General features: G+C 62.8%; 1 protein-coding gene across 2 annotated transcripts in view; it reads right to left on the reverse strand.

Moving 5' to 3' along the window:
* Positions 1 to 21,784, reverse strand: part of PHACTR3 (phosphatase and actin regulator 3) — a 225,847-nt gene that overhangs the window by 71,893 nt on the left and 132,170 nt on the right. For both annotated transcript variants that reach the window (XM_051835075.2, XM_017337824.3), the window contains exons 4-7: positions 16,066 to 16,248; positions 9,327 to 9,536; positions 8,390 to 8,564; positions 7,469 to 7,716 (exon numbers count right to left, since the gene is read on the reverse strand). In XM_051835075.2, coding sequence (XP_051691035.2) covers positions 7,469 to 7,716; positions 8,390 to 8,564; positions 9,327 to 9,536; positions 16,066 to 16,248 — 816 coding nt within the window. The remainder of the gene's footprint in view (positions 1 to 7,468; positions 7,717 to 8,389; positions 8,565 to 9,326; positions 9,537 to 16,065; positions 16,249 to 21,784) is intronic.

The following is a 21,784-nucleotide window of genomic DNA, read 5'->3' on the forward strand; positions in this document are numbered from 1 at the left end:
GAGACAACCTCTCGCAGGTTCTTTCTTTCTCTTGGTATAGAAGATGGCTGTGTGTGTGTGTGTGAGAGAGAGAGAGAGAGCGAGCGAGCACGTGAACTTATTTTTACAAAGATTAAGATGGAACCTTTTCCTTGGCCCCAGCGTGTCCCAGGTGCCCGCCCCGCCCAGGACCCTGCCCCTCCTGTTGCCCCCACAGTGGCCGCTGCTGACTCGGGGCATAAGCGAGGTCCCTGGGTCCTCGGACGCTGCTCAGCACACTCCCACTCTGCTGTCCAGGTAACCGATGGGGAACTCACACGGCACCGCTCCCCAGCCACGGCCAATTCTTTCCTTGGGGACAGCGGGGGCGGGGCAGTACTGGCACCCGTGGGAAGGGCCCGGGTGCTGCTCAGCTCATGGGGGTGAAGGGCAGTCCCACACAGCAGGTGACTGATTACCTGGCCTCAAACGTTCCTCGCAGTGGCTTGAGGAACCGCACAGCGCCAGACTGCTGCCTACGCCCCGGAAGCAGCGCTGCGGAACGGGGAGCCCACGCGTGTACAGCGCACACGGTTCTCTGGGGAGCACATCTTTCTGTGGCCACAGCAGTAACAGAGCAAAGTGTGGGTCTTCCCTGCCTCTCCCCCGTTAGGCCTGATGAGCACAGCCCCACGCCGCTCCCCAGGGCAAGACACAGCCCAACGCGGCCCCTCTGTCAGCCGGGGCTGCTCTGAGCTTGGGTTTTTCCCTGACCTCTGACCTTCAGCAACATCATAGAAAGAGGAGTCTAGGGATCCACGCCCCGAGCGTCTCTCAGATGACATCGCCGGGACGCTGTTACCACGGGGCCGACCGACGAGCCCAGCTCACGCACCGCTCGCCCGCTGAGCAGGCCCAGGGCCGAGGGAAGACAGACAGACACACGGGGCTGACGAGCAGTAGGAGCAGGCGGGAACTCAGCCGGGATGCTGGGGGCAGTGAACCGGGACAGTCCCGCCCCAAGCCCCTCCCAACCCAGCCCTGCACCTCCAGGTGCTGTGTCCGGGGCAGGGCATCGGGACATTCACGAAAGGAAGCTGGGACTCCTGCGGGCTAAAGGTCGCCCTGGGCTCCAGGTCTGGAAGGTTCCACGGTCTGGACTCCTTGATTTCACACGAGGAGGCGGCGGCATGGATGACGGGGCCACCAGGCAAGCCCTGTTAGGCCAGGCCCTCCTCTGGCCTGAGACAACCAGACAACAGATGCCGTCATCACGTGGGGCTACAGACACGCGGCCAGGGCCCAGGTGGACGGACACCTGCCCAGGGTGAGCCACAGTCAGCAGGGCCAGGGGACAGTCCCCCTGCCTGGGACAGCTGGTCCCAGCGAATGCCTCCTACAGGTCTTCTAGGAACCTCCCCTCCATGTTCAACGTGAAGAACTGCCAGTCTGGCCAGCCACACGGAGTCCTGAGAATGGAGCCCGCTTGTCCTGCTGCCAGGCACAGTCAGGTCCGACCCCCTGCACGTTCGGACACAGAGCAGATGGGCCCGGCTATGAGACACAAGGGCCCTCAGTCAATTCCTGGTCGGCCAAGACAACAGAGGCTGGCGCAGGCCCTCTGCACAGCACAGCAAAGTTCTCAGAGGTCAGCTGAGGGCGTGACCCCCCGCGGTGAGATGCCGCCTCCTCGCTGTTTCCCATCCTTTCCAGGGTGGTGGGGATGACAGCACGCACACTCGCGGGCATGAGACAGAACCAGCTGTGAGTGACCTAGCCCTCTGAACCCCAACACAAGCTTGTTTCCACCCCCACTTTACAGGTGGCACAGCTGAGGCGCAGAGAGGCAGAGCGAGAAAGGGATCCGCCGAGACAGGTGGAGTGGCGGAACTGGTCAGCCAAGGGACTCTCCACGCGGGCCAAATGTTTGTCTCCCCACAATTCAAGGGTTGAACCTGACCCTCAGCATGATGGCGTCGGAGGGCAGAGCCTGGAAAAAGACCCAGAGAGCTCTCTCGCCCCTTCCCTGACATGAGGACACAGCAAGATGACGGACAGCCATGAACCAGGAAGCAGGACCTCACCAGACCCCAAACCAGCTAGAACCTTGAACCTGGGACTTGCAGCCCCTGGAGCCGTGAGACGGCCGTCTGCACTGTTGATAAGACACCGTCTGGGGCACTTTGTTACAGCATCACAGCCTTGAACGCAGGGGCTGCCCCAGGCCAACAGAGCGTGACCGAGATGTCCGAGTGTCCTGCTCCTGGGCACTCGTGGTCATGAGCACCTGGGACAGAGAGGACCAGGACGCAAGGACAGGCCGTGCAGGCGGATGCGAGGGCTCAGGCAAGTTCGCTTTCTCAGGTAAGCAACTCCCCTCCGGGTCCCATCTCCTGAAGAAGCCCCTGCCTCTGCTCCCCCCGTCACACACATGCTGTGAGATGGACACACACATATGCACACATGTGCGCGCGTACACACACACACACCCATGATCGTTCCAACAGGCATGCACACACTGTGAAATGGACACACACACAGTCTGTGACACAGGAGCACTCTGCCCAGCTCTCAGGCTCCCGTGAAAGCCAGTGCACCCTTCACCCCCCCCCCCAGGAGACGGTGGGTCTCCCGGCAGGGTCCAAAGCAGCCCCCCCTCTGAGGGACCCCGACGTGTCCAGAAATCCACTTCTAATGTAGATGCTTAATGGCGCTCACTGGTGGAGAAACCAGCCTGACAAATGTTCGATGACAAACGTTTCCCTTGGAACGGCCACGGGGGACAAGACAGTGCCTGCCGGGGCCCCGTGTCCAGCACACCCGTGCGGTGCGCGTGTGCGTGCGGAGGGGCGGCTCCCCGTGGTGGCTGTGGTTTGTGATTAGTGAGGGGGCAGGCACCTGGCACGGCAGCGAAGACGCCACTCGGGACGCCCCAGTCCCATCCTGCAGTGCCCGGTTTGCGTCCCAGGTCCGATTTCAGCTTCCTACAACCGTGCACTGCGGGAGGCAGCAGGGGCGGCTCAGAGCGGGGGTCTCCTGCCACCCCTCGCGGGAGACCGGAACGGAGCTCCTGCATCCGGTTTGACCCGGTCCAGCCCCAGCTGTTGCAGGCACCTGGGGAGTGACAGCGCAGGGAGATCTGTCTCTGTCTCTCTCTGCCTTTCAAATGAAAAAAGAAACTGGCTTCATCCACCGCTGAAACTTTCCTGCTTCCACACCAGAGATCGAAGTTAGTGCAATGGCCCAGACGGTGGGAGTGGATGGAACGTAACACAGGACAGAGAAGCCCGTCACAGCACATCATGGCACCCTCCCCGGTGGGCGGGGGGACGCTGCTGGGCCCGCCCCACCAAAGCAACATTAAGTGCCTCTCCTAGAACCCATAGTGGCTTCTCCCCCAAGCTTGCATCTCAGATTCCTAACTGCGGGGAGCCCAGACACACTGAGGGTGTGAGCAAAGCACCGGCTTGATGTCAGGGCCTCTGCACCCCAGATTAGGTCCCTGGGACGAGCGCCCAGGCTCACTTTGAAAACAGCAGGACGCCAGACCCCAGGTACATCGGACTCATGCTCAACGCAGGGCCCCGTAGGAAAAGCAGCCCAGCCCCAGGGACCGCGGAGGACGGAAGCGCAGCGTGGCCCACAGCACAGCAGGGCAGCAAGCATGGGCCGGGTGCAGGGAAGCAGAGTTTCCAGAATGAGCTGCCCCTGCCCCTGCTCAGCCAGACCACGGCTCATCCCTGGTGCCGGAGGGACACCAGGTTTCCAGAACATTCTCAAGGGAGGCTTGAGAACCACACCTCAGGGGAACCGGTAGAGGAGAGAAAGGGGGGATGGTCCCGACACGGCCAGGACTTCCTGCAGGCACGAGGGCCCCTGGGGCTGGCCCTGCAGGCACCAGCTCCTTTATGCCCCCGTGGTCCATTCACCTGATGGCCACTGTGTGCTTTGCACCCACAGCTGCAGACAGGGCACCTGGCCACATGCAGCCACACACACAGCAGATGTCACGGGCTGGGGAGTGCAGGGCTGATCCCCAGTGGGCTGGGCCAGTGAGGAACAGTGAGGAGTCCAGCCAGAGGACAGGCAGGCCATGTGGTCCATGGTCCCCGTGAGGACGTCGGGTTCAACCCCTCGGGGAGCCACAGGAGGGACGTGAGCAAGGGTGACGGTGTCAGGTTTACACTGGACCTCTGTCCTGTAGCCAGTCCATGGAGACACGACTAGAAAGGGGTGATGCTGGTGGCAGGGAGACCACCAGGAGGCCGTACGCACACAGGAGGTGGAGGTTCAATGAGCAGAGAAGTGGTCAGACCTTGGGTGTGTCCCCAGGAGGGCGCAACAGGACTCCAGGTCATCGGGGTGTACAAAGAAGCCGAGTGGGCCCAGGGCAGCTTCCCCACGCGGAGCTAAGAGGACGGCGAGGTCCTGGTGTAGGGGCGGAGCTCAGGGCCCTGTGGGCGGAGTGAGCAGAGACGCCCGGGAGCTCAGGGAGGCCTCAGCAGGGGGAAGGGGGGACTCGTCGGGCAGCACGGGGTGCTTGAGGCCCAAGTCCAGCTGTGGGCACTGGGCGGAGGACGGGGCACACACGGTCCCTCGTACAGACAACGTTAGCAGTTCACGGAAAGGGGGGAGCCCAACAACAGGCTGGAAAAGACCAGAATTCGTCCGGAACTGCAGGCTTGTCCCAAGCCAGGAAGTCCACACAGTGCGGTCACGGAGGCCGACGCAATGTTTAATCTGAGCAAGGAGCCAATGGAGGCAGCGGCAGGTGTGGCCCCCAGCAGGCCCCTTCCCACGGCACCTGTGTGTCGGTGGTGGTGATCTGGCCCAGCTGCCAACAGCTCCAGGGCTGGCATGGGACGGGAGCAAAGGGCCCCGGCATGAATCTGGCTCCATGAGAGGAGGAAGGAGTTACCCGTCAGGAGCAAATAGCAGCCCCTGTGCAATGCGCCTGGGTCCAGGCGCCTGGGGCATCTGAAGGTGCCCTTGATCTTAGCAGACGTGATGAAAGATCTTGCAATGACATCACCCTGGCTTACACAGTGCACCCGAAAGCCAACACCCAGTGTTCTTGAAAATCACAGAGAGACGCCACAGAGAAGGCCCCAGGGAGGTGGTGGCAGAGACGGGAGTGAGGCACCCACAAGTCACGGCAGGCTGCAGCCACCAGAAACTGCAAGAGGCCAGGCTGCGTCCTCTCCCAGAGCCCTCAGGGATGCCCGCTCCTAGCAACACCTTGAACTTGGATGTCAGCTTCCAGGATCAAGAGAATACAAACTCTGCTGCCATCAGCCACCAAGCCGGTGGTCATTCGGTACAGCAGCCATCAGAGGCTAACCCAGGTGGCCAAAGACACAGAAGCCTGATGGAGGGGGAGGTGCCCTTGCTGGATGCTGAGCCCACAAGGAGCGGCCCCGACGGAGGGTGCCACGGCGGGAACGGAAGATGGGCAAGAGGTGCGGGGATGCCTTCTCTGACACAGGCCCCGTCTCAGCAGTGTTTCGGGGCAGCTCCGGGCCAGCTCCTGATGAGCGAAGCTCACAGGCCCCTTCCTGAGTTTCTCTAAAAGGATGACGTGCGAGGCAGGTGTCTGGCCGCCCGCGTCCCCCAGCACAGTGCCTGCGCCCTGGCTCCTGACTCCCACACCCGCTGATGCAGACCCTGGTACACGGCAGTGACTGCCCACGTGGCTGGGTCCCTGAAACGCACAGGGGAGACCTAGACCGTGTTCCTGGTTCCTGGCTTCAGCCCAACCCTGCCCCAGCTGCTGCAGGTACTTGGGGGGAGCGAGCCAGCAGACGGGGGCTCGCTCTGTATGTCTCCCCCTCTCCTGTCTCTCTCAAGGAAAAGGAATTTTAAAGGGATTGCATCGGACCTCCAGTGCCAGTGGCTAAGGCAGCCTACCCAGACAGCTCCACCACACCCAGATAAAAGCTGCATCCTGAAGCAATGCCCTCATTCCACCCCGGACCCGATGAGGCCAGTGCGTGCCCCCGCCGGCTCGCCCTCGGCCAGGACCTTCACCGAGAGCTGACATGGAGGTCTGGCACCGCGGCAGGGGGCTGTGCAGCTGGCAGCCTGGCACCCCCTCTGTGCCTCGATGTCCCCATCTATGGATCAAGGATCATGGTGACACCCACAATAAAATGCTCCTCACAACAAACGCAGACCAGCGCCCAGGACACGAGAGACCTCCAGTAAAGGGAGGTGACCCCTGTCACTCTCAGTGTCCAGGCACTGGGTCCCCAGGGGGCGAGGGACTCCTATATGGCCTCATGCCAGACAGGGGCCGCGGTCTACACAGAAGTTCACAACTGGGCCATGTCTGCAGGGGCTGAGGCTGGGGGTGCCACTGGCATCCAGTGGGCAGAGGTCAGGGAGGCTGTTCAATGCCCCCAAATGCCCAGGGCAGCCCCCCCCCCAGCAGAGTCCCCCGGCCCCAGATGTCACCAGGGCTGAGGCTGAGGGGCCTCACCCAGGACTCAGGTGTGCCCACGGCCCCGTTCTGCAGGAGGCTGTGGGCCTTCAAGGGTAAGGGTTGCACAGCCAGGTAGGTTCGGGAAACACCGCAGACCCCCGTCTCCACCGAGACGTCAGCCCCCTTCGGCCAATGGTCGGCTCCACTGTCAACATCAGCCTCGTCCAAGCACCGTGGACACAGCCCCTCCCCTGCGGTTCACACACTCAGAAAGGCCGTGCTAGACCCGTGGGAAGGCTCAGAGGGTGCAAGACCATGGGGGTGTGGACTCCAGTGCTGCTGCATGGTCCACGTGGACCTGGCAGCCACCGTCCACGTCGCCTCACTTCCAGCCAGGACCAGCCTCCCCTCTCCCTACTACCCCCAGTATGTCAGGCCCCTGAGCCTCCACCAGGAGCTCTGTCCACGCCCAAGAAGTCACCACGGGATGTCTCCAGGAAGAACAGAGGCCCACCCAGCTTGTCTCCCAGAGGCCCACCCATGTCCATGCTGACCTTCCTGGGAGAGGCACAGCCTCCTCCAGGGAAGTAAGCCAGCTCCAGAATCCCACTCCCTGGGCCTCTACTCCTGAGCTCAAGCCCCCAAGGGCAGCACCACATCAGCCCTCTGACCCTGAGCACACGTGGGCAGAAGCTGGACCTGCAGGAACCCTGGGGATGTCTGGCCCCTAGCAAACTGGGCTCCCGCCATTTCTGAGTTGGCCATTTGGGACCGAGCAATCAAGTCCTCCCTCTCCTCCTACCAGCTCACCTCATCTGCCTGTCAGAATCCTTGGCTGCAGCCCCCAGACCTCAGACACCTGTCCATCACCCCACACTCGGCCAGGGCACCCTCCGGGGCCACCCTCGGGCCCCTCCTGAATCCAGCCATGCTGGCTGCACACCCTCCTCCCAGGTTCCTGTCCAGCGGATGCGCGGCTCACCCCGGCTCACCCAGGTGCAGACCCTCCCCTGGGCCAGGCCAGACACAGCCCCGTGTCCCCACCCCCCAGGGACGTGGTGCCTCTGGGGGTCCCCAGGCCTCCCTCACCAGAGATGACGGAGTCATTCAGGACCTCCTCGTCCTGATACAGAAGCAAGTCGTCGTCCAGCTCGGAGTCCAGGATCAGGTTCTCCTTGTTCTCCTCCGACTCCGCGGCCGCCGCCCGCTTGTTCTCCGAGGCGCCGTCGGAGCTCCAAGCCTCGTCCCGCTCCTTGCCTCGCTCCACGCTGGACGTCCTGGACAGACGGACGTCCGTCCGCTTCTTCGGGGACCCTTTGCCTTCCTTTCCCTGAAAACTGCAGCAGGGAGAGAGCGCTCGGGTTACAGCTCGCGGCCCCCGACCCAGAAGCCCGGCCGAGCCAGCGAGGGGCTCAGGGTGGACGCTGCCGAGGTGGCCCGAGGCCGAGGGTCTCAGGGCTTCTGTCCTGGACTCCCCAGGCAGGGGCGCCTGCAGAGCACAGGGCTGCGCGTCCTCGCAGATGCTGTTTGCAAAAGCCCGGGTCTTGTGGGTAACATGCCACCAAGATGCAGCTCACAGATGCACAGAACCAAGAAAGGTGCCTGGTTTGTCCACATTCATCAAACTGTGTGCGCGTCCCGCTGCCAACTCTGCGTCCAACAACTCAGCACGAGGGCTCCAATCTAAGAGGCAGCTGTGGGTGCGGCTTCCTCGTGCCCCTGTCCAGGGACTGAGGCCTCCCAAGGCCAAGGCAGCGTGGAACAGCTGCTCCCGTCCCCCCAGTGTCCCCTCCCTGCCCTGCATCTCGGGGCGCCAGCTCCCAGGTGCACATCGCCCGCTCACCCCCTCTGGAGGCCAGCCGTGTACTGTGCACAGCCGTGAAATCAGGGGCCCTCATCCACACTGAAGGGGAGGGTCAGGGTGGTGACCGCCCATGGCCTGGGCCGCCACACGGGCCGCCTGCCATGGGAGTTCTGGCCGCAGGGTCTCCCAGCAGGGCAGTGCCTCACCTGTCCTGGCGGTGCTTGGTGGCCAGCGCTCTGTGCAACTCCTCAATGACGCGGCTTGGGGGCAGCGGTCGGTGGACGGCGGTGAGGTGCGGAGACCCGGTGGGCGTGGAGAGCTGCCCTCGGAGGGGAGGCTCAGCGCCCTTCGTGCCTGGGCCTTGGAAGAGCACAGCTTGGCCTGGGGTATGAAACATGAGAACGTCACTCTTCACGTGGGACAAAGCACCTGGCTGAGGCCGGAGCGGGGGGCAGAGAGGATGGCTTTCCCGGACCCCACCAGCCAGCCCGACAGCTGTGGAGACAGGAGCAGGCCCCTGCTCCCACACTAGAGACCGCAGCCGAACAAGGCGAGGCCCACCCTCCGCCCTCAGCGAACATGAGCCCAGCGCAGGTGGAGGAGCTGGGAGATACAGAAACCATGGCTTTGCCTCACAGACTGGGCCTCTGGTCTCAGCCTGCTCCTTACCAGAACACAAGCCTTGGACAAGGCATCTGAGCCTTGAGGCCAGCGTCTACCGCCATGAATGGGGCCACAAGCCCCCTACAGCCCACCCGCTGAGCTGAGCAGCTGGTTTGGGGCTACACCCTCAGGGGTTCACACGCTCTCCCCACCAAGACGCATCTCAGCAGGCTCCAGCTGGGCCACTGCAGACAAGTCAACTCCTTTAACTTCAACAGCAGAAAAGCGGATCTAAACAACCTACTCCCAAACCCCAGGATCCACAGAGGAGCCGCAGAGTTCAGGACGGACTGCAGGTGGAAGGAAGCAGCTCCTTGCTATGAACTCCTGTCCTGGGCCTGCCCAGAGTCCCGGTCAGTCACAGGAGCAAAGGATGAAAGTGGCTCAGAGCGGGTGCCCCATCCAGACTGGCTCTTGAGTGGACAGAGGAAGGAGGTGGACAGAGGTGGTCCCGAGGGGAGAGGGATGCACACAACTTACCTGTGCCGGGTTTTGTGGTCTTGGAGCCAGCCTTGGGAGGTGGAGTGGGCAGCCGTGGGGGGCTGGGGAGTTGGCCCATGGATCTCTCTGGGGGTCTGGGAGGACTGTCCAGGGGGTCAGACCCAGCTAAGGCTTGAGAGAACTCAGCGGCGGTGGGCAGGGGGCTGCCGGCGTCTGCTTCGTCACTGCTGGACGCGGATGGCATCGTGGCTGGTTCAAAGGCAAGAGAGAGGGGAGAAAACACGTTTGTGGTGGCTGTGGAGGATGAGCAAGTAAGCAAGAGGTACGGGAACGTGGGGTCAATGGGAAACGAAACACAGGGTCCCTCTACATCGGGACCCAACCTCCACGAGGTCGGCACACAGGGTCCCTCTAAATAGGTACTGGAGCTCCTTGAGGTCAGCTACCAGCAAAACCATCAAGAGGGGTGGGGAGGGCATTTTAAGAGCACTGATGACCCCCCCTTTCCCTACGCAACAGGTATGTGCCAAGCTCCCACCTCACCTGGGAGTGCGGGATTCCAGGGGAGGACAAGGTGTGGAGTCAGACCCTGCCAGGCTCAGGTGGCCTCTGTGGCCTTGCTATTGCCACCCAGGCTGTCTGTGCATCCACTCACACCTGCACGGCCCTGCACTGACATCGCCCCTCACAGCGTTATTTCAAGGCTCAGATGGGCAGTGGCAACAGATGTGTGCCTGGCACATCAAGTCCCTATTCAGCAGCTAGGGTCTTATGTGTCTGGGTGTCAGGCACCCTGCGCCCCCAGCACCAGGGCTGGACTTTGAGAAAGGATGAGCCCCACCCCTCTCCCTCACCGCCTTGAGCACCTGCACCCCTGCTCTCTCCCAACCCATCAGCTCTCTCTGCCTCCTCAGTCTCTGCCCAGCACAGCTTCTACCCCTTCCACAGCAGTCTCTCCAAAACCCCGAGCCCTCAACCTGGCTTCCTTGTCGTTCAACTCTGGAAAAGCCCCACCTAGGATGAAGCCACTGCCCACCTACCCTGCCAAGTGCCACAGGAGGAAGACGGGACACAGAAGACACCATGGGGACCATCCCGCATGCCACCATCCAGGCTAGCCTCTTCTGCAAGCAACTGCTTCAGCCCCTCCCTGACCCACAGCTTCTCGCCTCTTGCCTCGGTCCCACTACGCGGCTTCACCTCCAGCTTTGCAGGGGGACCCGAGGCCAGCAGAGGGGCTCCTTGAAGGTTCCCAGCTCTGACACAACCTGCTGTGCCCAGCACCTCCTAGCTTCCTTCCCTGACCCGAGATGGCGGTCTCCCCTGGAGCCCCACACTCCCTGGCCTCTCCGGCACTCCCCAGTGCCACGCCCCGAGGAAGGTGAGTGCCACATCATCTTGTTTCTTTCTCACAGCTGTGTCACAGGGAAGACACTGCCCTCTCGCTGGCATGTCTCGGGCAGCAGAGTGGTGAAGCCTGTCTGGGTTTCTAGGTCAGCCCATGTGGGATGCACTTATCTGTCAGGGGAGGGTTTCAGGGCTCCAGCTCAGCTGGCGCTATCCATGGTGCTGACGCAGGAGGCGGGGCAGGCGGCTCCCTGTCCCCGGAGTGCTTTAGATGCACACATGCCCCACACACCCCAGCAGCCGCCGTTAGTTTTTTTTTTTTTTTTTTTTTTTTTTTTTTTTTTTTTTTTTTTTTTTGACAGGCAGAGTGGACAGTGAGAGAGAGAGACAGAGAGAAAGGTCTTCCTTTTGCCGTTGGTTCGCCCTCCAATGACCGCGCTGATCCAAAGGCAGGGGCCAGGTACCTATCCTGGTCTCCCATGGGATGCAGGGCCCAAGCACTTGGGCCATCCTCCACTGCACTCCCGGGCCACAGCAGAGAGCTGGCCTGGAAGAGGGGCAACCGGGACAGAATCTGGCGCCCCGACCGGGACTAGAACCCGGGGTGCCGGCGCCGCAAGGCGGAGGATTAGCCTAGTGAGCTGCGGCGCCGGCGCCATTAGTTTTTGTTCTTTACCAGACTGTCCAGATCCTCCCTGTGGGCCTGGGAGTCTGGACAAGGGGGCAGCATTTGAACTGGGCTGCCCAGGTCTGTATGGAGGCATCACAGAGGGCAGGGTCGCCAGGGAGACGGCAACATGGGGTGAGGGTCCTCACTCCTGGGTCGGCCACGCAGGCACACTCGAACCTGCACTCTGGGGCAGCTGTCCTCCTAACAGTTCACCAGCAAAGCACTGGTTCAGGCCCCTCCCACAGCCTGATGAGCCACTGACGGATGGGCCCCAGAAACACAATCCTCTCTGCCCAGAGGTCAAATGGGCAAAACAGAACCCATCCAAACCCAACTCCTGAGTTCCAGGACAAACTCTCCCAGGCTTCCCTCCTCTCAGGCACCTGTCTTCTGATCCACCTTCCGTTGCTAATGGACACGTGTGGGATTCAGGCATTCTTTGAGGGGATGTGGGCATGGCCTTGAACAAGACAGCTGTCCAGCCAGACTGGATGCTACACATGACACCCACTGCCCTACCAATTATAGCTGATTCCAACTAAATTCTCGGAGATACCCTTTGTCCCCTGCATAAGCTGCCTAGGCCTCTGCTGTAGCCTCCTCATTGGCCTCTGGGCTCCCACCCTTGACCCCTGCCAAGCTCAGTCCATTCTCTACACAGGGGCCAGGAGACTTTTCCTGAGGAAGCCAGGTGGTCACTACTTCACTGTGGGCCTTAAGGTCTTGGTTGCAGTTGCACCCTTGTGGGTGTGGAAAGCTCTAGAAGGCCTGACCAATCCAAACAGCAAAACCTCTGCCCGAGGTGGACACACAGCTACCTCTCACCCCGAGACTGCCCAATGGAACTCAGGGATGGTGGGACTCCCGGCTCCCTGTCCATATGCTGGCCATTTGCCACACTGAGCACTGAGCGCTTAGCAAGCAGCCCGTCCAATAAGGAACTCAAATTCAGCTTGATTTTTGTTATTTTATAATAAAGTGTGTGGCTGTGTGGCGAGAGGCTACTGGTCTAGCTGAGAAGCTCTGGGTTTTCTGGGAGGGAGTCCATGGTCATCAGGTCACCCCCTCGGCCTGGGAGACCTCAGAGTAAAGGATAAGCTGCCTTGTACAGCCCCACCCCCTGCCCTGACAGCCCGGGTCCCAACACACCAGCACCTGCACGCTGACCACACCCACACATGGACCACCGATGCGCTGGATCTGCCCTCGGACAGGGACAGCTCCCCACGTCCGCCACCAGGTGGTCCTCTCCCACTGTTCTCCGTGAGCCTGTGCCGCCATCACGTGTCACAACCTGCTAAAACCTCCAGTGCTGAACCACATCCTCAGACAAAAGCAGAACACAGGACAGCAGCCTGCGTCCTCCCTGTGCGGGTGACCGTGCAGGCTGCTTCTCACGACGGAGGCGGAGTGCATACCCCAGGGTCAGGGTCAAGGCCGGGAGGGGACAGGCTGGCGCTCAGCCGGGCACAGGTCCCTGACTCCACGGGATGTCTCTGCCGAGTGTGTTCACTGACTTGCTCCTGGGAAATCCTGACCTGGAGACAAAAACCCTTTAGACTGCAGGCCCAGAGGCAAAACCAGCAACCCCGTGTGGTGTCTACACAAGAAGAAACCCAGCGCTGCTCTGGTTTGGGGCACACCTGTTCCCAGTCACCCCCTGCTGAGACCCTGGAGTCCAGCAGAGGCCAGCCTGAGGGGAGGGACGTGGGCTGGGGAGCCTCCGCCGTGGTCAGCCTCTCTCACCCCAGGACGCCAGCTGCCCTTGGTTTCAAGGTGGGCAAAGCGACTCGCAGGCCCCCAGACGGAGGCTCCTCTGTGCCCAGCAGCCGGCAGCAGGTACGGGGGGCCCAGCACAGGCGCCGACGGTGAGGATGGCTGCCGGCCACAAAGGCAGGTGCCGGCCACGGGCGAGACCCCTCAGCTTGTTCCTCAGACTGGCGACCACCGGAACAAGGCCCGGCGCCATGCAGAGGTGGGCAGCTGGCAGCATCTGACTGGCAGCCCGCAGTCTGCCAGCCCCTGTTCTAGACTTCAGACAACTCACCTTCCAGAACATTCCAGAGGGGAACAAAAGTTTATCTCCTGCTTGGTCTGCGTTTAGATTGTAGAGTGCCGTGGTTAACACAAAATTCCAGTCCTGCCACTCACGTGCTCTGTGGCCTTAGGAAAGTTACCTACCCTCTCTGGGCCTCTCTTTGTCTGAAAATGGGAGACTGTAGTGCCCATGGAACACACCTGCTGGACACCACTCTACCTACAACACCCAGCCTCAACCAACGACCGGGGCACTGAACAGGCCATGCCCCCCTAATGTCAGAGCAGGGGTTCCTCCGGGCTCTGTAGGAGCTGCCCTGTTGCTGGTGCAGCAATGGCGAAACAAAACCAGGAAACACAAAAGCACCCCAGCAAGGCCCAAAGTCAACCCAAACCACCAAACCAGTCTCGCAGCCACCGTCTCCGGCAGGGCTCTCTGCCTGAGGTAGCTGGACACGCCCCGTGTCTGTCTGTCTCTCTCTCTCTCTCTCTCTGTCTCTGTCTCTCTCTCTCACACACACACACACACACAGGAGCAGCCCGCCCCATCCAGGCGTCACCGCCGCTCAGGAGACGCCTGCGGCAGCCCTGGACCCTTCTCTGGGCCCTGCCCCTCCCCAGCCGCCCACAGGGCTTGCTAAGAGGCCGACTTTGCAAGGCGGCCGTCAGTGTCCCTGCAGGGCCCCAGGGGCTCCTCAGGTGCCTTCTCCCTCCAGGGAGTCACACTCTGACCATGAACTCGGCCAAGGCAGAGAGCAGGCCCAGGGCCAGCACCCACGTGGCAGCTGCTGCCTGAGAATGTGGTTTCCTACTGCGAGACGATGTCTGTGATGAAGTCATCCACAGGGCCCAGATGCAGCAGCTCCCTGGGGGCTGGGGCTGGGGGACAGACACGGGGGAGGGAGCAGGGACAGCGGTAAAGAGCCTGTCTTCCCCCAGCTCCGCAGGAGACACTGGAGACCCCCTAGCAGCCACTGTAAACGTCTCGTATTCCCTGTGTGGAACTAGCTTGTCACGCAAACCCCATCCCGCTCCCGGCAGGCCGGGAATGAATGGCCGGGCCGAGCCCAGGCAGCACCTATGCAACCCATGCTGAGCAGTGCGGGTTCTGCCGCCACGCCCTGCGGCCAAGGTCCTGGGTGACACCACCACGGGCCCTCCCTCTGTCACCTCAGCTCCGGATAGGTGGTCACCTCCAGCAAGTCCAAGCTCAAGCCACCACGCACAGCCCAAGGTGCGAACCCCGTGCTCCCGGCTCAGCCGTCCTGTGTGTCTCGGGCCCCTCGGAAGCTTTGTCAGCCCCCATCCTTGGGGCAGCACCTGCCACTTCCTGTTCTAGCACGCCCACGCCTCCCTCTCTCAAACCCCCACTCAGCCCTCAGACCAGGAGCACACTCAGCCCGGGGAAGTCCTCAGTACAGAATCACAAAGCCAGGGGGCTGGACCACACGCGCCTGAGAACAGAAGCGGTGTGGACGGAGCCCAGTGCCCCTTGGAGCTGCGTGGGCACAGCCTGTGGAGGGGGAGCAGCAGCCCAGCCTTGGGGCAGAGGGAGGGGCTGGGTCAAGGGCTCGGCCACAGGAACCAGGCAGGGCAGGTCCCCTGGGCCGCCAGACCCACGCCCACCGCTGTGGCCCGGCAAAAGTCATTGCCTGGGGCGTGGAGGGACAAGGAGGTGCTGAGAGGGAGGGCAGGCGCCGCCACCACCCTCAGCTCCATGCTCCTGGCGCATTCCCAGGCCAGGTGACGCTGACACAGAAGCCCTCTCGGCAGACGCCTGTGGGTGCTGTGGGCACAGGGACAGGAGGTGGAGCAGCTGTGACGCTGGTGGCCCTTACTTGGCAGGGGAGAGAAGCCCACCCGGCTCTGAGGCAGAAACACAGCGGCCAGTCCTCACGGCCGGGGCCCAAGCTCCCGCTCCTGGAGACCTGAGGAATTCACTTTCCAGCCCTGTCTGTAGCTTGAACTCTGATGGGGAAACAGCTCCTGGTGCCACAGGGAGGGTTCCAGGGGACCGCAGCCAGGATGGACGGGGCAAGGGGGAGTTCAAAGGCCTTTGGATCCTTAGTGCTGTCCGCTTTCTTCCTCACCAGCCTGTCCCCACAGCCTGCAAAGCGTCCCTGCCACTGCCGCAGCGTGCACGTGCAGATGCACACTAAATCCCTCCCACACCCCCGTGGGCCCGGACACAGCTCCCACGACTTCCCGTGTAGCAGAGGGGACGCGGCTCAGGCAAGGCGCCAAGCACACCTGCAGGAAGCAGCCAAGAGCCCGGTGCTGGGCCCCAGTGGTTTCCCCTGCACCTGCACCACCCCCTACCTCACCGGGCACCTGGCTGGCCCTGGCTCCTCTTGAGAAAGGGGCTCAGGCTGCCAGGAGGGGAGCCCCTGCACCCCACGTCCTACCCTATTGCTGTGGGGTCACCTGAGTGCCCCACCGGACCCTCACTCCAGTGCAGAGCACTTTCCTGGCCAGGACCCTGGGAGGAGGGGAGGCAGGAAGGTCGCCGCACACATCTGTGAGCACCTTCGCTCACCAGCTGCACCACACGCCGGAAGAGATGGGAGAAAAACATCCCCGCAGACTTGCAGACCCAGCTGGGCAGGGGGCACAGCAGGGCGGGGAGCGTGGGCGTGGCATCCTGACAACACCGCCCCAGGAGGGCCACTGCCCCAGCCCTGCCATCCTGGGGCCAGCGCAAGGCCCCAGGGCTCCAGCCACTACCTGCAGCATCCAGGCAGGCGTCAGCGCACAGTGGCTCCTCCAGGGAGGCCTGGGCTGTCCCAGCGGCCAAGGGGCTTCCTGGTTGCGCATCTTCCGAGGTCAGCGTCTCCGGCTTCGGGGGGGACGGCTCGCTCTGCGAGGACTGGGGGCCTCCGTCAGGGTTGCACACTTTGCTGTCTGCATCTGCAAGGAAATCCAGCGTGAGCAGGGCCCCGCCTCCCTCCTCCAGTCCTCTGAACTCATGGGAGGGGCCTCCCGCGATGGCGCCCAGGCCCTGGCATGCGCATTAGCAGGTCCTTGCCACATCGCATCCTCCCAGGTGGGCCCCGGACAGCCCAGCACACCTCATCCCCACCCCAGGTTCTGCTCTGGGTGCCCACCCCACAGTGCACACTGTCACTCAGACACCTCGGGGAGACTGGACGCTGCCCCCAGCCCCCTCCCACACCCACACCCACACCTTTCACCATGGGCCTTTGCCAAGTCCCCCCTCTGGTCACACCCCCTGCTGTGTGGCTTTGGCCAATGGGACGCCAGGGCTGTGAAGCAGCAGTGGCTTCCAAATTGCTTGTTCCCAGGACCCCAAAGCCCTCACCCTGACATGTCCTGGCCACCAGGGGGCAGCAGGCACCAGGAGGAGAGACACCCAGCCCCAGCCCACAGTGGGAGGTGGCAAGAAACCCTGACACGCCCTGGGGGTGCTGGGTTGTCAGTCACTTGGGCTGTCTTGGCCGCAGAGAACTATGGGAAGCAAGTATTGACGGCTCACTCCCTGCGCACCTGGGAAAGAGGAGCTCATCGGACCCTGTCCACGTCCCCAGGTGCCTCATGCGCTGAGAGGCCACACAGGCGACCACACGCGGCACAGGGAGCCCAGCAAGGAGGCACAGCCAACGACGGGGGTGGGGGGGCTCAGAGCAGGCCCCCCCAGGCCTCGGCAGCTGCCTTCCCAGAAGTGAGGGCATCGAGGCTCCTGGGGCAGCTGGGGCAGGGCCTGGCCCCTTGGGGGTCTGAGTAAGGGGCTGCAGTCACACAGCCACCAGGGGCAGGCCCCGGACCACAGTCACCCTGAGAGAAGCCACAGGGTGCGGGGGTCCTCAGGAGGTCCCCTGCATTTCCCCCACTGAGGCGCCACGGCCGGATCGCAGTGCAGACCCTAGAGCTCTGGGCAGCAGCGTGGCCTGCACAGGGTCACAGCGTGGAACACCGACCACGCTGACTTCCTCCCACGCTGCCTCTCGTGGTGGCTGGGAACATGATCACACCAGAGCCAGGGCTGCGCTCTGCCCAGCTCAGTGCCGCTGCCGCCTTGTGTCCCTCTCATTCCCAAAGCGCCCTGGTTGGACAAGAAGTATACAGTGACACCCTTGCCATGCATGCAACCCACAGCCGACGTCTCAGCCTCCTGGTCTACCCAGCGGGGACGGCATCGCTGCTGGCTTCGCAGCACTATGGTGGGAATCAGCGGAGTTCACAGGTGGGACGCAGCTGGCACGCGGCAAGCACGCCACGGCACTCGCTGTGATGGTGCTGCCCCGACGCCCCACGAGGACACGAACAGCAGGGAGACCTGGCGGTGCGCAGGGCCGACGTGCCCACACGCCTGCAGGCTTCCCATCATCAGGGCCCCCGCCCCACGTGCCCTCACAGGAGCTTGGTCTGTACCCCCACCGGACATCTCCCCCCGAGGCACGTCAGTCTCCTGAGGGCAGAGCAAAAAAGTGAGGTGCGCGGGGAGCTGGGGCCCAGAGAGCTCACCCTGCAGCCGCGTCACCTGTGCAGAGGTCAAGGCTGCCCACGACCCTTCCCGGAAAGGACCGGAAGACAAAAGTCTTGGACTCTGGGCCAGGAGCCACGACGCCCGAGCTGCACGCTCCGCCCGCGGTTATTGCGTGCAAAGGCCCCTTAGGGAGAACGCCGAGCTCCGAGGCCTCACCGGGCAGGGCCTGGCCAGATTCCAGCCACGGCGACAGCTGCCCACCCGGACCGTGCCACGGCCTTCCGGCCCCTTCCCCATCACTGGCTTATCCATCGCTGATGACCACTGCAACCACCCGCACACCCTGCCCTGGCGGAGCTGAAGGTGGGAGCAGCCCGGCAGGTGCGGGCTTTGCCAGGACACGGGAGGGGCACATGGCAGGTGCCGCTCGCCTGGCCCTCACCACTGCCCTGTGCCGGTGAGGCTCCCGCCACTGCTCACAGCTGTGGATGCCAAACCTTAGACAGGGCAGGTTGTGTGCTGCTGGGGACTGCCGGTGTCGTGGATAATAAGTGCATTCCCACGACTGTCAAGGCAACCTCAGAATCCAGGGGTGGCTGAACCGAAGGCCGGGGGCTCCTGCCTGAGCCAGGCAGAGGCTCCATGCCCAGCTGCAGCCCTAGGAGTCCTGCACCTGTGTGCAGCCCGGCAGCCCTCGGAGGACTTGCCTGGGCTGTGCTGAGCACCGGCTCATAGTCACGGTCAACGAAAAGTCACAGTTCCCAAAATAGCCCTGGTGGCAGGGCCGTTGCTAAGAAACGGGGGTAGGGGGAGAACGGCTCATGCCCTGCTCCTCTGCATGGCTGACCCCTCCCGGCTGCTCTCCAGCCACTGCCCTTCTCTGTCCAGGGCTGCCCAGGGGAGCAGAGAGAGTCAGGGCGTCACACGGGCAGTAGGGTGAGAGGGAACTGCCACACGCACACGCATGCATGCACACGTTGTGTGCTCTGTGAAAGCCCACGCATGCTCACACGTGAGTACAGCTTTGTGCACGACACGCACGGGCACACACATGCACGCACGGGCACACACATGCACGCACGGGCACACACACAGCCCCGGCGTTCCTGACACACGGACCTGATCTCGTGCCATCTAATCCCCAAGGAAAGGCTGCTCGTGAGTCTCAGGCACAGAGCACAGCACGGGGTGACGGCCCCCCACCCCACGCGGGGAGGGGAGGGTGAAATTCCTCGAGGCGTTTACGAAAAGGCCGAGTGCACGGTCTCAGGGGCCAGGAAAGTTGGGAGCATTGGCAGCGTCCGGGCCAGAGACGCCCACGCTCCTCTCCTTGCTTCCCGCCTCTGAGGACCAGGCGGAGGGGCTGGGAAGGGACCCTTCTCACCAAAGACCCTTGTCCACTCCTGGTCAGAGATGCTCCAGAGAGGGGCACCCCCCCAGCCCTGGCACAGCCTGCCCTTCTCCGACTTTCTCACACCACCACCAACAGACCCCTCCCAGGCCCGCAAGTTGCCACGTGCAGGGCAACGTGGGAGCCAGGGTGCCCACGTGAGCAGGATCACCAGGTAACAGCCCGTGGCACCAGGACACGCGTGTGCCTGGACACAGTCTCGTCACGTGGGGTCTCGGGTTCTCTCCAGAGGTGTTGTCCAGAGGCCGGCGGCACAGCCACTGTGCCCGGCTGTTCCCGGCAGGCGTGTGCACTCACACGCGCGTGCAGGGCGGAGGGCACTCCTGGGCTTTGTTCTGGCCAGCGAGACCCCTGTGAGAGTTTCTGGGCCACTAGGAGGCAGTTCTGGGAGGGTCTGCGGCCCTGCCCCCTCCCCTCCGCAGTCTCCCACCACCCATCCTATGGGAAGGCCTGGCCGCTGTGTGGACAGGCTCTGCGAGGGCAGGTTGGCCACAGGGGGGCGCCCATGGCTGCAGAGTGGTCCCCTCCTGGCTGGGAGCAGAAGGGGTGGCGCAAGCCAAAGCCAGGAAGACACCACAGCAGCTGACACCCCTGCGAGTGACCACACCCGCAGGGAAGCAGGAGGGGCTGGCTTCCTGCCCCTGGCCCGGGCCCCAGACTCTGAGCTGGGAAGGCGTGGCTGCAGTTCCCCTCACGGAGAGTCCAGGCCCAGGATGGATCACAGGACGAGGCCGACCTACAGTGCGCATTCTCAGCAGGTGCATGAGCTGGGCAGTCCCAGGGGCCTGCGGCTGACCGTCTGCACGGATTCGCTCATTACTCAGTGAGACGCTCCGTGAACGCCTTCCACAGCAGGCAAGACCAGTCCCTGCCCAGAGCAGCCCTGGTGCCCTTCCCTGATGGGCCCCTCAGAGACCCCCTGGCCTCGCTCCCAGCCAAGGACAAGCTCCTGCTGACCCCGGGGCCACGGGCCTGCCTTGGGGCCACTGCGAGCTCAGCTGCGTGGGGGCAGGGAAGGCACAGGGGTCCTGGACCCAAGTCTCTCATCCTCCCCACTTCCCGCCACCGCTACCTGCTTCCAGGTTCCCTCGCGGGGTCCCCGAGGCCCTGTGCGCCCTTCCACCTGCTGCTCCTTAAGCCGGAAGTCACTCCCACTTCCCGAGTCTCAGCTTCCCAGCCTTTGCGACACCAAAGTTGCAATTGGCCAAGAAGGCTCAGCCGGCGCCGAATGATGCCAGGGTCTCCCCTGGGCCCCACCCCACAGCACTGCCATAACCGCCACTCCCCAGGTGAGCCCAGCACACAGCAACCTTAGAGGCAGGCTCTCTCCCACCCACCTCCGGCCCCCACTCAGTATCTCCAGCACCCTGCCAGCCCAGGCAAGAACCCCGTTAGGATCGCGTCTGTGTGGGGGGTTAGCTAGCATCTGGGCTGCATGGGACCCTGTTCTGAGAGCACCGTGGCTCGCCCACCTGTGTCCCTGGCAGCTGGCACATGGCCCACACTCAGTGCAATGGCGTTGATCACTGGGCGCATGCTCAGCTTGTGGGGAAATTGGCCTCTGTTTCAGGCCACTCCGGCTCCTGGTCCACAGTCATGGATCAAGAGAGACAGGTGGGGTGAGGACCAGTAGACGTCAGCCTGGGGCTGGGGTCAGGCTACCAGACTTCACGTGTAGACCCGAGTTCCATCTGAATCTCACCTCTCTAGGAGGTTGGGAAAATATCCACAAGAAAAGCAATGGGGTGCCAGGGATGAGGTGTTGGGACAGAAGCGCAGAGCCAGCCCCAAAGCCCAAGGTGTCTCCCACCTGACTCTCTCCAGCAGAGGTTTGCTGAGCTCTGCCCGGAGGCAGCGGGTGCACTGTGCCCTTGTCCAACACCAGGAAGTCCCCATGTCCCCAGGACACGAGGCCACCTGTCACCTGGCTGCTGCCGACCACAGCCTCTGGGCCCCTGCTTCACCTCAGCCCACACCACCTCCCCAAACCCAGAGTTTAAAAAAGCCAGACTGCATTTCTTGTACAAGTTCTCCTCTTTAATTATTCAAGGGGTAACTTCATTGTGGAAAGGGATAAGCTCTATCTCCTCACTCTTTGTTCATCAAAGACAGTATTTTTAGAATCGATGATAAACAGTGTCAGCGCTGATCAGATCCTCATTTTCCCAGCCTAGGAGCCACAGCAAGGAAAGCCGGCGGAAGGGATTCAACACGCCCGAGTTGGGCAGGTCTGGGTGCCATTCAAGTTTCCAACTCAGCAAGGCCATCGCCCAAACCAGAGCTGGCAGGGCACAGCAACCCTGAGCGCTCTCCCGCACGTCTGGTCTAGGATTAAGTGGTGTCCCAGGCAGCTCCCCCTGAAAAGTCATCAAGAGGCCCTGCTCCCCGCACCTAAGGAAAGGAGAGGAGCTTCGGGCAGGCGGCCGAGCAAGACTGGGGGGGATAAGATCTGGATCTGTTCCCTCTGTGAGCTCCCCCACCCCGACTCCCGAAGCATTTGAGGACAAAGACGCTCGTGACAGCTTCAAGACGATGGGGCGGGCGGACGCTGGATGGACTGCACAGGTCTCAGGGAACCGGCTCTGCGA

This window comes from Oryctolagus cuniculus, chromosome 11 (genome assembly GCF_964237555.1).
Source record: "Oryctolagus cuniculus chromosome 11, mOryCun1.1, whole genome shotgun sequence".
In the NCBI taxonomy this organism is placed as follows: domain Eukaryota; kingdom Metazoa; phylum Chordata; class Mammalia; order Lagomorpha; family Leporidae; genus Oryctolagus; species Oryctolagus cuniculus.